This window comes from Galdieria sulphuraria, assembly GCF_000341285.1.
Source record: "Galdieria sulphuraria unplaced genomic scaffold scaf_21, whole genome shotgun sequence".
NCBI lineage: Eukaryota > Rhodophyta > Bangiophyceae > Galdieriales > Galdieriaceae > Galdieria > Galdieria sulphuraria.
Window position 1 is genome coordinate 110,922 of NW_005178454.1, and position 11,929 is coordinate 122,850.

General features: G+C 39.6%; 7 protein-coding genes and 1 non-coding gene across 8 annotated transcripts; 5 read left to right on the forward strand and 3 right to left on the reverse strand.

Moving 5' to 3' along the window:
- The first annotated feature begins 59 nt into the window (after nucleotides 1-59).
- Nucleotides 60-1,820, forward strand: Gasu_28250 (amino acid permease, APC family). The gene has a single exon (XM_005706288.1). It carries the CDS (start codon nucleotides 75-77, stop codon nucleotides 1,791-1,793), a length of 1,719 nt encoding a protein of 572 aa, XP_005706345.1. The 5' UTR covers nucleotides 60-74; the 3' UTR covers nucleotides 1,794-1,820.
- Nucleotides 1,821-1,823: 3 nt separating this feature from the next.
- Gasu_28260 (uncharacterized protein) lies at nucleotides 1,824-2,829 on the reverse strand. The gene has a single exon (XM_005706289.1). It carries the CDS (start codon nucleotides 2,785-2,787, stop codon nucleotides 1,906-1,908), a length of 882 nt encoding a protein of 293 aa, XP_005706346.1. The 5' UTR covers nucleotides 2,788-2,829; the 3' UTR covers nucleotides 1,824-1,905.
- A 60-nt stretch (nucleotides 2,830-2,889) lies between these two features.
- On the forward strand, nucleotides 2,890-6,390 carry Gasu_28270 (putative nuclear pore complex protein NUP107). The gene is made up of 4 exons (XM_005706290.1): nucleotides 2,890-5,518; nucleotides 5,563-5,836; nucleotides 5,882-6,309; nucleotides 6,354-6,390. Exons 1-4 carry the CDS (start codon nucleotides 2,946-2,948, stop codon nucleotides 6,358-6,360), a joined length of 3,282 nt encoding a protein of 1,093 aa, XP_005706347.1. The 5' UTR covers nucleotides 2,890-2,945; the 3' UTR covers nucleotides 6,361-6,390.
- A 7-nt stretch (nucleotides 6,391-6,397) lies between these two features.
- On the reverse strand, nucleotides 6,398-7,319 carry Gasu_28280 (NADH dehydrogenase (ubiquinone) 1 beta subcomplex 7). Its single transcript, XM_005706291.1, has 4 exons — nucleotides 6,845-7,319; nucleotides 6,752-6,790; nucleotides 6,572-6,704; nucleotides 6,398-6,521 (listed from the first exon to the last, which is right to left on the reverse strand). Exons 2-4 carry the CDS (start codon nucleotides 6,783-6,785, stop codon nucleotides 6,437-6,439), a joined length of 252 nt encoding a protein of 83 aa, XP_005706348.1. The 5' UTR covers nucleotides 6,786-6,790; nucleotides 6,845-7,319; the 3' UTR covers nucleotides 6,398-6,436.
- A 40-nt stretch (nucleotides 7,320-7,359) lies between these two features.
- Nucleotides 7,360-9,860, forward strand: Gasu_28290 (kinesin family member). Its single transcript, XM_005706292.1, has one exon. It carries the CDS (start codon nucleotides 7,431-7,433, stop codon nucleotides 9,831-9,833), a length of 2,403 nt encoding a protein of 800 aa, XP_005706349.1. The 5' UTR covers nucleotides 7,360-7,430; the 3' UTR covers nucleotides 9,834-9,860.
- A 64-nt stretch (nucleotides 9,861-9,924) lies between these two features.
- Nucleotides 9,925-10,979, reverse strand: Gasu_28300 (glycine-rich protein). Its single transcript, XM_005706293.1, has one exon. It carries the CDS (start codon nucleotides 10,959-10,961, stop codon nucleotides 9,963-9,965), a length of 999 nt encoding a protein of 332 aa, XP_005706350.1. The 5' UTR covers nucleotides 10,962-10,979; the 3' UTR covers nucleotides 9,925-9,962.
- A 20-nt stretch (nucleotides 10,980-10,999) lies between these two features.
- On the forward strand, nucleotides 11,000-11,682 carry Gasu_28310 (6-pyruvoyl tetrahydropterin synthase). Its single transcript, XM_005706294.1, has 5 exons — nucleotides 11,000-11,143; nucleotides 11,196-11,263; nucleotides 11,314-11,350; nucleotides 11,397-11,450; nucleotides 11,501-11,682. The coding sequence occupies exons 1-5, from the start codon at nucleotides 11,066-11,068 to the stop codon at nucleotides 11,642-11,644; spliced, it is 381 nt and encodes a 126-aa protein (XP_005706351.1). The 5' UTR covers nucleotides 11,000-11,065; the 3' UTR covers nucleotides 11,645-11,682.
- An 11-nt stretch (nucleotides 11,683-11,693) lies between these two features.
- Nucleotides 11,694-11,765, forward strand: Gasu_nc0029. Its single transcript has one exon. It is a non-coding gene; the product is annotated as a tRNA-Cys (tRNA).
- Nucleotides 11,766-11,929: the final 164 nt, after the last annotated feature.

Here is an 11,929-nt window from a genome sequence, read left to right on the forward strand (position 1 = left end):
CACCTTGGAAATCATATTGAGCAAATGAAATTTTATCTTTTGATCTTTTGGGAAACAGGAATCTTACTGTTCAAATGGAAAATGCTTCTTCTTCTAGCACAAAACTGGGTACAACTTTAGCAAAAGAAGTGTTAAAGAGTGGTGCTAGGAAAAAGAACCTTCAAGTCTCTGCTGCTACTTCCAATCTGCAGCGGTCTCAGACGGGTCGTTTCCTAGGTTTTGTTGATCTCGTCTTATTAGGTGTGGGTGGTACTGTTGGAGCTGGTGTGTTTCTTCTGACGGGTATTGCAGCAGCGAGAGACGCTGGTCCAAGCATCGTACTTTCTTTTGCTCTTGCTGCTTTTGTTTGTGCCCTTTCTGCTTTTTCTTATGCCGAGATGGCTTCAAGATTACCCAGTTGTGGCAGTGCATACGCTTTCGCATATTCTACCATTGGAGAACTTTTCGCTTTTCTTGTTGGTTGGTGTCTAACTTTGGAATACGGAATATCAGCAGCTGCTGTGGCTAGAAGTTGGGCTGCACACGTTAGCGAAGCTGCTCAACTTCCAAAGTTTCTCCACAACAGCTCAGGTCTCAGTATACTTGGCTTCATTTTGGTAATAGCTTTGACTCTTATTCTTTGCTCCGGTATGAGAGAAGCAAAGTGGATTATCGACTCGGCAGCCATCTTGTATGCTTTGGTCCTCTCTGCCATACTTGTAAGGGGACTGTTTTTAATCAACCCTACTAATTGGATTCCTTTTGCGCCATATGGGTTTTCAGGTGTTGTTGCTGGAGCTTCTACTGTGTTTTTTGCTTTTGTTGGTTTTGATCAAGTTGCCGCTGTGGCAGAAGAAGCCCACAATCCTTCACAAACTGTTCCAAAAGCAATTTTGACTTGTTTACTTATTGTATTCACCATATATGCTGCTGCCGCTCTTGTTCTTACTGGAATAGTTTCATATACAACTCTAGATACACAAGCTCCGTTTATCGCAGCATTCAAGGAACGTGGCTTGGCTGTCTTTGGTCGTCTTGCAGCCATAGCAACTGCATTGGGTATGCAGAACACTGCAATGGTGGCTTTAGCAGCACAGCCAAGAATATTTTTTGCTATGGCTAGAGATGGATTGCTCCCCGAGTTGTTTGGAGAAGTATCAGGACCAGGTTCAGCACCAAGAGCATCTTCTTTACTATGTGGTTTTGGAGTGGCTATATTGGCATTGTTGGTTCCTTTGCAAACGCTGACAGACCTGGTTTCCGGAGGAACTATTCTTGCTCTACTTTCGACAAATGTTGCAGTTTTATATCTACGTTTGCAAATATCAGGACATGAGGGAGATTCCAAAATACTGCTGATTCTCTTTGTATCCTCATGTGCCGTTGCCTCGTGGTTATCACGTGTTATGCCATATAGGATTGTTGGAGTCATTATAACGCTTTCTATTGTAAGTTTTCCTTTTTTCCTTTTGATGAGAATGCCCTTTACAGACGAGTCCAATCCACCCTCATTCAGGAGTCCTGGAGTTCCTTTTGTTCAAGCTTGTGGCATATTTTTCAATTTGTTTTTGTTCTTCAGATTACACACTGCTGCTCTTTCCATGCTTGCCGTGTGGTTAGTGATTGGTTTCACTTTTTATGTTGCATATGGTATCCGTCATAGTCTGGGAAGTGCATGGGAGCGTGTAGATAGTGTTGCCTTTGCACAAAGGCAACCTCATCTGACATTTAATCTACGTTCGAGTTTCGACAGTCTTGGAGAGGAAGCATCAACAAGTGAATGGTTCCAAGCAAGTGATGTAACGACGGAGTAAAATATTCGTAGTGTAAATCTATTGGAATGAAAATCATGAAACACTTTTATCCTGTTCCTTGCAGGATATACTTGACATACCAGAGAAACAAGTAATTTTCATGGAAATAGTCTTATTGCCTCTCCACGGAAAGGTTTGGGTTAGAATTCTCCTGTAAAGCTCTTACATTTCTTAATGCTCTTCTTCTTCTAACGAAGAAAGCAGTCATACCCATTGCTGTCAATCCCCCTGCAACAGAGCCTATCACTATTCCTGCAATCGAACCACCACTCAACCCTCCTGAAGAGCTATGAATCTTAGCAGACACAGGTTGACTTTGTTGAGGTGATGATGTTGTGGTTGGTGTTGGAATAAGTTTTGGAGTTGGTGTGGCTTTACTCGAAGTATGAGTTGCATTATGATTTCCAATCTTTTGGTCGCCACCACTATGACTACTCAATGGAATGTCGGTTGATGGAATGGTTGCGCTGGGTGTTGCAATTGGAGAAGGAGAAGAAGAAGCAACAGAAGAAGAAGGAATCGTTGTTATGGTTGCTGTCGCTGTAGGATCTGGTTGTGACGATGTTGATGGAATCAATGTTGAAATGGCTGTAGGAGGATCTGAAGGCCATATAACTTGCTCTAGTCTTCCATAGGCATTGAAAAATGGCATGGGTATGCATGTATCAGAAGAAATTTGGAACATACCACAGAGACTACAGTTGAGGCACATCCAGTCTTTACATATTCTGTAAAATGTGCCATAGGAATTTTTTTCGAACCAGAAATAAGATTCCATCTGGGGCATGAAGGTACAAACCTGCCAGTCGAAGAGACTTTCCCATTCCAAGTCTATCTTCTCTTCACACAGTGAATCTTGACATAGTGTCAGCATTACATATTCATTTGTTGACTGCTGCCTCGTTTGAGAAGAAACAAGCCATGTAGATATTTTTTCCGCTTCAACTTTGATGATAAAAAATAATAAAACAAAGAACCAAACCCTGTAGGTCATTGAAAATAACAATCTTGAAAAATTGTTCAAGAAGGAATCGTTTCTATGTATGAATGACCGAAATGAACAACTTGTCATGATGATGATGTTGCAGGAAGCTGATTGATTTGACGAGCGCATTTTTCTTCGTTGTTGTTTTTTTTGGCGCGTAACAGAATATGCAAACGCCACGAACTTCGTTCAGGCGCGCACTTCCGTTTCCAAAAACTTTTAGCACACCGTATGATATAGATAATAACGGGAGAAAAATCAACTTGGAACTTGCCACCACTCCGCCACACTCAAGTTACACGGAATCAGTCAACTCGCAAGGGATAAAAGATCCAGCGAATTTTCTCTCTAGCTGCGAGACGGAACTCCGATTTGGTTTTTTTTCTGCTTTAAGCGGGTTGGAATTGGCAAAAAAATGTTCTTCAGTAGACCTTTCAAGTGAAAACCAAGTAGACTTCGTCTTGAGTGAAATTCAGTCTCAACTTAACTCCAAACGTGAAATTATTTCGCAGCTGTTACAGGACCGTTCCCTGCACCCGGTTTACAGAGAGCCACTTGAAAGATTATTGAAAGTTCTCCAAAGTGAGAGAGATACTTGGTACTTGTTGAACATAGTGACAGTTTCCAGCCCTGTGGATTCAGTGACTGCTTCTTTGAAACCGCCCGCGCATTGGTATGACAAACAAACTACGACATTGATCAAATGTAGATGTATTTTGGAATGGTGTGAAAAAGTGGCTATGGAACGTATTTTTGGAGAAAAGCCTGATGAGACACCCGAGAACTGTGTCCGCAAGGTTGAACAAAAGCTGGCACCGCTAAATGACCCTGCATATTGTTGGTCACATACCTCAAGTTTGGAAGGTAAGACAAAACTGGACCCGGATTATCCATTTAGAAAACACGAGCTTCATCAAACTGATCGACATGCGGATGACCACATTTGTCATCAAGTGTATATTTTGTTTCGTGTCGGCTTGTTGGATAAAGCAATTCTCGTCACAGAAAAGGTGGAGCAAGTATGGAGAGGCATTTGTTTGTTAGGTTTCTTTGGTGCTTGGAATGCTGCTAGTAACGGAGAGATTGGACAAACTTGGAATTTGTGGAAACTAGCCGCAAAGGAAATTGCTTCGAACCCGTCAACGAATATATATGAAAGGAGCGTTTTTAGTGCTCTTTGCGGGATGCCTTCTAGAGCTCTTTCAGTGTGTCAGACTTGGGAAGATCAAGTGTGGATTTATTTTTTCTGTGAAGTTTTAAAGTTTTGGGAAGAATTTCTCTTTTCAGAATCTCCATCTTTGCGTAGTGAAGAACACATTTTTTCGGTCTTTGAACAATGTGAAGGGATAGATAAAGACGGTTTAGAATTGAATGTCATGCGTCGGGTTCAAAGTTTTTTAGCTTTAGGTATTGATTTGAGTTCTCATTTAGCTCAAATGCTTTTGCAGTTTCTTTTATCTTGTCAGAGTGCGCATGAAGATTGGTCCTGGTTTTTGCGGTTTAGTGCCCATGTGGTCATTCTACTAAGAATAAGTCGTGGGAATGAAGAGGATGAGCTATTTCAGCGATATTCAGAACAAATTTTACTTGCGTATTGTAAACATCTTCTATTTTTGTACGTGTCAGATGAAATGCAGGCAGCAGAACAAGGACTGACGAGGTCAAAGACACCTTATGATGAAATTATGATGGTTTACTTTTCTTATCTAATGGATGAGTCCAATTTGGTGACCTGTTGTGTAGAATATATGGTCAGTGCTTTGAAAGCAGATACAATGACGGAACAAGTTCGTTTGGAACTAAAGAGTCGACAACTTTCTCAACTTCATTCAGATGAACGCCGAACTTCGTGCTTGGGGAAGATTGGACAGTACTTAGCTAGTTTTCCTCGTTCTATGTTAAACAAAATAGTAGAAACTGCAGTTGCTCACGTGTGGAACCATTATCTATCGAATGAAGAATCTGATGATGTCAGAATTTTGGACAGTGATCTGTTTCTTATCCGAAGTGTCGACTTTTTAATTTTCCCAGCCTATCAAAATTACCATCTAGCAGTTGCTTGCGTCAATTTATTTGTGAGAAAGTTCATATTATCCGGTAAAGTTTTATCAGCTCAAAATACTCTTGATGAGATTTCAGAAGATGTTTTACTGGAAATTGAGAAGGAGCGGTCCTTATGGTCTTTGAGTCATGAATTCCGTTGTTGGCAACAGTTTTTCAAGGCATGGGATGCCATTTTGGAGTGGAGAAAATACGCCATGTCACAGCGCCCAGCATCTCTTCCATCGAATATCAGCCATATTTTGAATCCAACTGATGATAATGTTTCCACTGAAGAACAACTTTGGGCAAGGCATGTGCTGGAAAATTACGAAACGGAATGGAAGCAGTATCTAACTCATTGCAATTCATTGGGAGAAATCTTATCGAAGGAGGTTATTTCCACTTTAACTATGGAAGGAGGCTGGCTGGTGGATTCTCTTCCATATGAACCTCCAGTTTCAGTGTGTCTTAATATTTTTGATCATGTGGAACGTCAATTAGAACTGGAAAAGATAAGACGACAATATGTTCCATTGATGCTCATGCAATTGGTTGATGTTTACAAGCAGATGGGAAAGTTGAGTTCTTGTGTTGAACTCGTTCAGCTTGTAGCCGAGGATGCCTCTCAGTTTCTTTCGGATTTGGGTACAGAAGTATTGGAACCATTTATGCAACAAATTATTCAAGTTTATTTGGAGTATTGTGACGAACAAGCTCAAAGTACAAAATTTCCTTTTGTAGGAGAACTTTTCGAAGCGACCTTATGAAAAGTGACCCACATTTGGTTCTTTCCATTATTCATTTTCACATGCAAGTTGCCTGGTGGCGCCTTTTGGGTTGGTCAGCCAAGGATAAGCCACTTTCACAATATATTGTTGTGAAAGACAATGCATTTTGTGAAGGAGCACCGTTTATGTATCAACTGGCTTCAGTCTACTTGCAGAATAATTTTTGTTTGTTGTATTTGTCTACTGAAACACCTTGGTATTCATTATATTTGAGTTTAAGAAAGTTGGTGAGTGACAACTGAGCTTTTTAAAGATAAACTGACCTTGCACAGGGAGTACGTCTAGACTCCAGCTTTTTTAAGGGGCGCATACTGTTCCTTGATGGTATGGACTCTCTGGAAACAACCCAACAGGATTACCCTGACTGTTTTTTTCAACACGTCAAAGTGAACGTTAAGAATCCATACGATTTGACTAGACAAGTTTGTAGTTCGATGGATCAGTGGCTCACTGAAAGACTCGATTCGGAACCACTGTCTTTAGCTATTCTTGTAGATAGTGCTACTTCTATTCTCTATCTCAGTAATCAGTCAAACAGTTTCAGTTTATTGTTTCACTATCTTCGGGTTATGGGACGAAAGTTAAGTCCAACACTATATTGTGTATGCCAACTTATCCATTTTGATATGGGTTATGGTGACGAGCTTCTCAAGGAAGCAAAGTTTTATGATAGTCTTATCTTACAGTTGGATGCTTTGCCGTTGGGTGTTCCTTCCGAACAAGACGGTCGTTTATCCATCGAAGAACGTGATCAAGCCATATCTACGGTCCTTTTTAAGATACTCGAAAATCAAATCAAGTTCTTTACTATTTGAGTTATTCAAAGACTATTCTTCTCCTTCGTTTTCAGTAGCCAATCTTTTTGCACCCTCTTCTTTCATTTTCTCATATAGCCTCTCTCTCCTTCTTCGCCTTACAAATCAAACGTCAGCTTTGCGTTTCTATACTTGTTCCCCACTTACTCTTTTCGTTGACAACGAACATAGGCCTCCTTTTCCTCTTCACAAGACCAAGGCAACAAATAGTGTTCTCTCAAACAACGGCGCAAAGGAATATACAGATGCGCACAATAGTCTCTTTTATGAAGTGGAACCTCTATTCTTTTGGGTAAGTCTCTGTTGAGATCTTGTGTTCCTACTTACGTTCTTCGTCTAGTTTCTCTACTGATACTTGCATCCTGGCTATTTATCATCTGGTGAGTTTCGTTTACACATACCATAAAGATGCATACTCACAAGGATCGCCTCCCGTATATTTTTCATAGGACCTTTGAAACGCAGCAAATCCCATTCGAACAGTATCACAAACCAACTAGAGCAACCCCAACTCCAATGGCCTATTTCTTCTTTCGTTGACAAATCTATTTACTTTGTTCGTATGCAATAATAACTTGACGATGTTTCTAGAAAGCTATTTTTGAAAGCTATTGTAATATCTAAGAATCTATCTTCTGGATTCCCAACGGTACAGTTGTTAGTTCATTTCCTTATTCATTACTACTCATCCCTATCTGACACAAAAGATATTTCTATGTCTGTACAGAAATATTCTTCTTCTCAAAAAGAGGAGGAAAAAGAAGAAGAATAATAATAAGCAATGATAAGGATGACGTGTCCAATGCTTTCTCCCTCATTAGACACTACAGAATTCTTCTCCAGACGTTCTCTTTCTTTTATGAGAAGAAGAATGATGCTGTGGCTAACCATTGATTTCATTTGGACACTGCAAAGGCCACGTATTGAAACCTAATTCATTGTCTTTTCTTTGTTCTCGTTTGTGTCTTGTTGGTTTATTCAACTGTTGTCTTGGACATCTTTACTTATGCTTCGAACATTGCATCAAAAGAGAACATCAACTTCTTCCATATCTTCCACTGCAACCGACTCCAGAACTTCTAAACTGGACAGGTACGGCTCCAGTGTAGGAACAGAAGATATGGAACTACCACCATTTGGTTCATTACCTTCATCTCATACCAGGAAAACCAGTTTATCTACTATGGCAAAACATTCCGACTCCAAAAAAAAGACACAAGATAAACCCATCCCTACTCGACCTGATGACTTGAAAGTAGGTTCCATACCAACCGATGGATTCCATTACAAAGACCAACGAAAACAAGTTTTCCAACAACATCAGCAACAAGAAGAAGACCTCAATGACCTCCGCTATAGTGCAAGTTTGCCTACTTCCAATGCACTGTTGAAAAACATGCAACGAAAAATCACAAAAGAGTCTTCCATCAAACCTTATGATGCTTCCAAAATAGTGGTTTGTGTTAGAAAACGTCCTCTAAGCAAAAAAGAAAAGCTAAAAAGTGACCCCGATGCTATCAAAGCTGTGGATAACACCGTTCATGTGTTTGAGCCTAAACTGAAAGTAGATTTGACAAAATACACCGAAGTTCATCCATTCACGTTTGATGTAGCCTTTGATGAAAATGCAAAGAATCAAGATGTCTATAATAGTTGTGCAAAACCATTGGTTCAGGCATTCTTTGAAGGAAGTAAGGTCACTTGTTTTGCATATGGACAAACAGGAGCTGGTAAAACTCATACCATGATGGGAACTCCAGAAGAACCGGGTTTGTATACTTTGGCTTTGCAGGATATATTTCAAATGAAACAAAAGAAAGAATATGCACATCTCGGAGTGTATATCAGTTTCTTTGAAATATATGGTTCTAAACTGTTTGACCTCTTAAACGGAAAGAAACGAGTGGAATGCCGTGAAGATGCCAAACAAAGAGTACGGATAATCGGATTAGAAGAAAGACTTTGTGAGGATCCCAACCAAGTAGCAAAGACAATAGAAGAAGGCGGTAAATGCCGTAGTACTGGAAGTACTGGAGCCAATGCAGATTCTTCTCGTTCTCATGCTATTTTAGAAATTCAACTCAAATATATGGATGCTCAAACTGAAAACCCAAGTGAATCCGACCCATCTTCTGTCTATGGAAAGTTATCATTCATTGATCTTGCTGGAAGTGAACGAGCTGCAGATACTACTCACAGTGATAGACAAACTCGTATGGAAGGAGCTGAAATCAACAAGAGTTTGTTGGCTCTTAAAGAATGCATCCGAGCACTTGGACAAAATCAATACCATACTCCCTTTCGAGGAAGCAAATTGACGTTGGTACTGAAAGATTCTTTTATCAGTGCCGATTCTCGCACTGTGATGATAGCCAATGTCTCTCCAGCAGCATCCAATTGTGAACATACTTTGAATACACTTCGATATGCTGATCGTGTCAAAGAACTTCGAAAAGATTCCCCTTCTCATCGTCGTGCTAGTTCAACTGCTTCATTTGCTTCCATGGATACTAGAACGACTGAAGTAATGGATCCCATTCCAGAAGATAAAGGGAAAAAAGTAACTCGTTCGGGTTCGAATGAGACTCAAGAGTCCACAGATTTTGATATATTTCAAGAAGAAATGGAAAGAGATGAACAAGATAAATCTGAACGACAACAACAACAACAACAACAACAAGAAGAAGAAGAAGAAGAAGAAGCCAAGACTTCGTTTCGTTCAACGAGAAGTCGAATTCCACCTCCTGCACCTTCTACTAGTTATACCAGTCGCAGTAGCAAATTAGCATCTTCTTTGGCATCTTCTTATACCACCATGGATAGTGTTCGAAGTTTGAGAGAGTCTAAAAGAGTTGTTACTGACAGTTCTTCCAAAACAGCCAAGGAGACCAAACTCAGTTCTATCTTTAGTACCGACTCTAAATCGAATGAGAAAGAAAAAACAACAACTTCTTCGAGATCAACCAGACCCACCAGAACTAATGACAAGACAATAGAAAAGGAAACTCCTATTGGAAGTGCAAAGTTTGGTTTCTTATCTTCTCGCATGAAACCTGGAACCACACCCACCACAAGTACTTTAGGAAGTAGCTTATCCACAAAGAATCAAGTACGCCCAAGTACTACACCAAGTAAGAAACATTTAGAAAAGGGACTCTCTAATAGCTTTATGATGGATGAAGATAACAGCAACTTACAAGGAGAAGAAGCCATTCTTTCAGCACATCGACAACATATCGATGAAATTATGGAATTGGTGAAACATGAAATGTCCCTGTTGAAAGCTGCTGAACGTCCAGATGCTCCTTTTGAGGAATACTTGGAAAGATTGGAAAGATATTTGGAAAGAAAATTATCCACCATTCGAAAGCTACGGGATAAAATATTTGATTATCGTAACACTATATAGCCTTGTGTCTCTATTTCAGATTTATTCTCTTTCCGCTTCTTCTTTCCAATAGAGAATGGGGAATCCTACCATTGGAATACATATAAAAGGATGATGTTTTGTCTCTTCTCTCCTTTGTTAAAATGTCTCTCAATAGTTTATCCATATCTTTTGTGCAGATGGTTGATATTCCCATAAAATCACGATACTTGGAAAGGCTCGATGCATACTGAATACAAAGTATAAAAAAGAATCCATAAACCCTAAGCAAATATGAGGTTCCCACGATTCGCGACATATCTCAGGAAGGCGATCAACTGGAATATATTCCGTTTCCATCAACATCTTTCTTCGGTCATCTCGATAACCTATAAAAAGATGTGGAATTCCTGCAAGAAAACACTGAACCCAATATCGAAGATACTTTCTTTGATAGAAATCAGGAATCACTTGCTCCTTTTTCCATTTCTTCATGGTTTTCAATTCAACATAATGACAAATCGGATATTCTGCTCGATTATCTTTGCTCCATAAATGATAAGCATCCCAACAATCTACTTGTGCTGATATCAACAAAGTATGCTTTCCAATAGAAGTTTTTACAATACTACAAAACTCTTGATTGGCATCCACAACAACGTCATCGCTCTCACAACAAAGGTGTTCAAACTTGTAACCACAATAGGCAAAATATTTGTCTCTATCTGTCACCGGCTCAAGTTCCTCCGATGGACATATATTCAACACTATCAAATTGTTCTCCAAATGACTCGTCATCTTCCAACTCTCCTCAGTGTTGTATGGCGTTAAAGCTATTTTATTCAAATTGTTACGAAACGTGAGAAACTGGATGGAATCATCAACGTTCACGAAAGCTTTCTCTAGGCTCTCTCGTACAGGAGATAAACTAATGGAAGAGCTTTGGTCTTTTGGGATAAAGCTCTCGTAACCCTGATTCAAGCAACTCGGAACTTGTGGAATCTTCAAGGTCTTTAACGCTTGTCTACTACAAGGAACGTAATGACTTGCAGATAACCTGGAGAAACAGGCAACTTCAACAGGTGAAGAAACAGGTACTTTTTTGGGTGTTGTTTTCAGTTCTTTCAAACAACGTTGAACATCAAAGAAAGGACGTTTTTCTTGGTTCATCGAAACAAGAAATAGAACAAGTCGAATAAGATCAAAATGGAAAAAGTGGTTTATCTATTTTCCATTGGAGGAGAGCAAGATAGATTGTAGCAGATCCCGTTATCATGTATACACTAGGAGTACGTGACTCGTTCATGATTGCACATTCTTTCCAAGGTGAAGCTTTTGGACCAGCTCAAGGTGTAAGTAGTCGACTTGCGAAAATATATGGGCAGTAACACCTTTCGACTCTAGCTCCACGGTGCAACGTATACAGTAGACTGTGAATTTCGGTCCACAAACCTGCAACCTCAGTTGAATTGGTACGTCTCTGGTTGTTTTCGAAGTGTAACTGAACAAGAGAAATGAACAGGGTGATAGATATCGGTGAAGCAACACAAATTCTCAAGGTGAATGACGACTTTTTTATGAGGTTATGGTAACTTCGAATAATAGGATGTATTGTCATTGTATAATTATAGAAATCTTGACCAACTAGAAGAGTTTCAAGTATGCGTTCATTCCTATTTTTTGGGAACAGTGACAACTCGCTTTCACAGGGACAAAATACTACTACCGAGTATTTAGCAAGGGTGATACATGATAAAGTACTTTCGAAAGCAAAGATGTTGGGATTTCAAGGTATTTTGAAAGTAAGTCTTATGGAAAGCTTTCGTGCCTGGGCTAGTTACGAAAGTGACTAAAAAAATACTGTTGGATATATAAAATCAATTTTACTTTGGATTAGAAAGGGGAGCCGTAGCTCAGCGGTAGAGCGGACGACTGCAGATCGTCAGGCCAGTGGTTCAAATCCGCTCGGCTCCTTTTTTCTTTGTTGAATGTCATCCTGTTTTTTTATGTTTTGGTTCTCTGTATAGAGAAGACGCCAATAGATTGAAAAAATGTGACGTACTATCCTACTCAAACGAAAACCAAGTAATAAACCATTCAACAAGATAGATTGTTGTTCTAAAACAAAAATTCTTGTT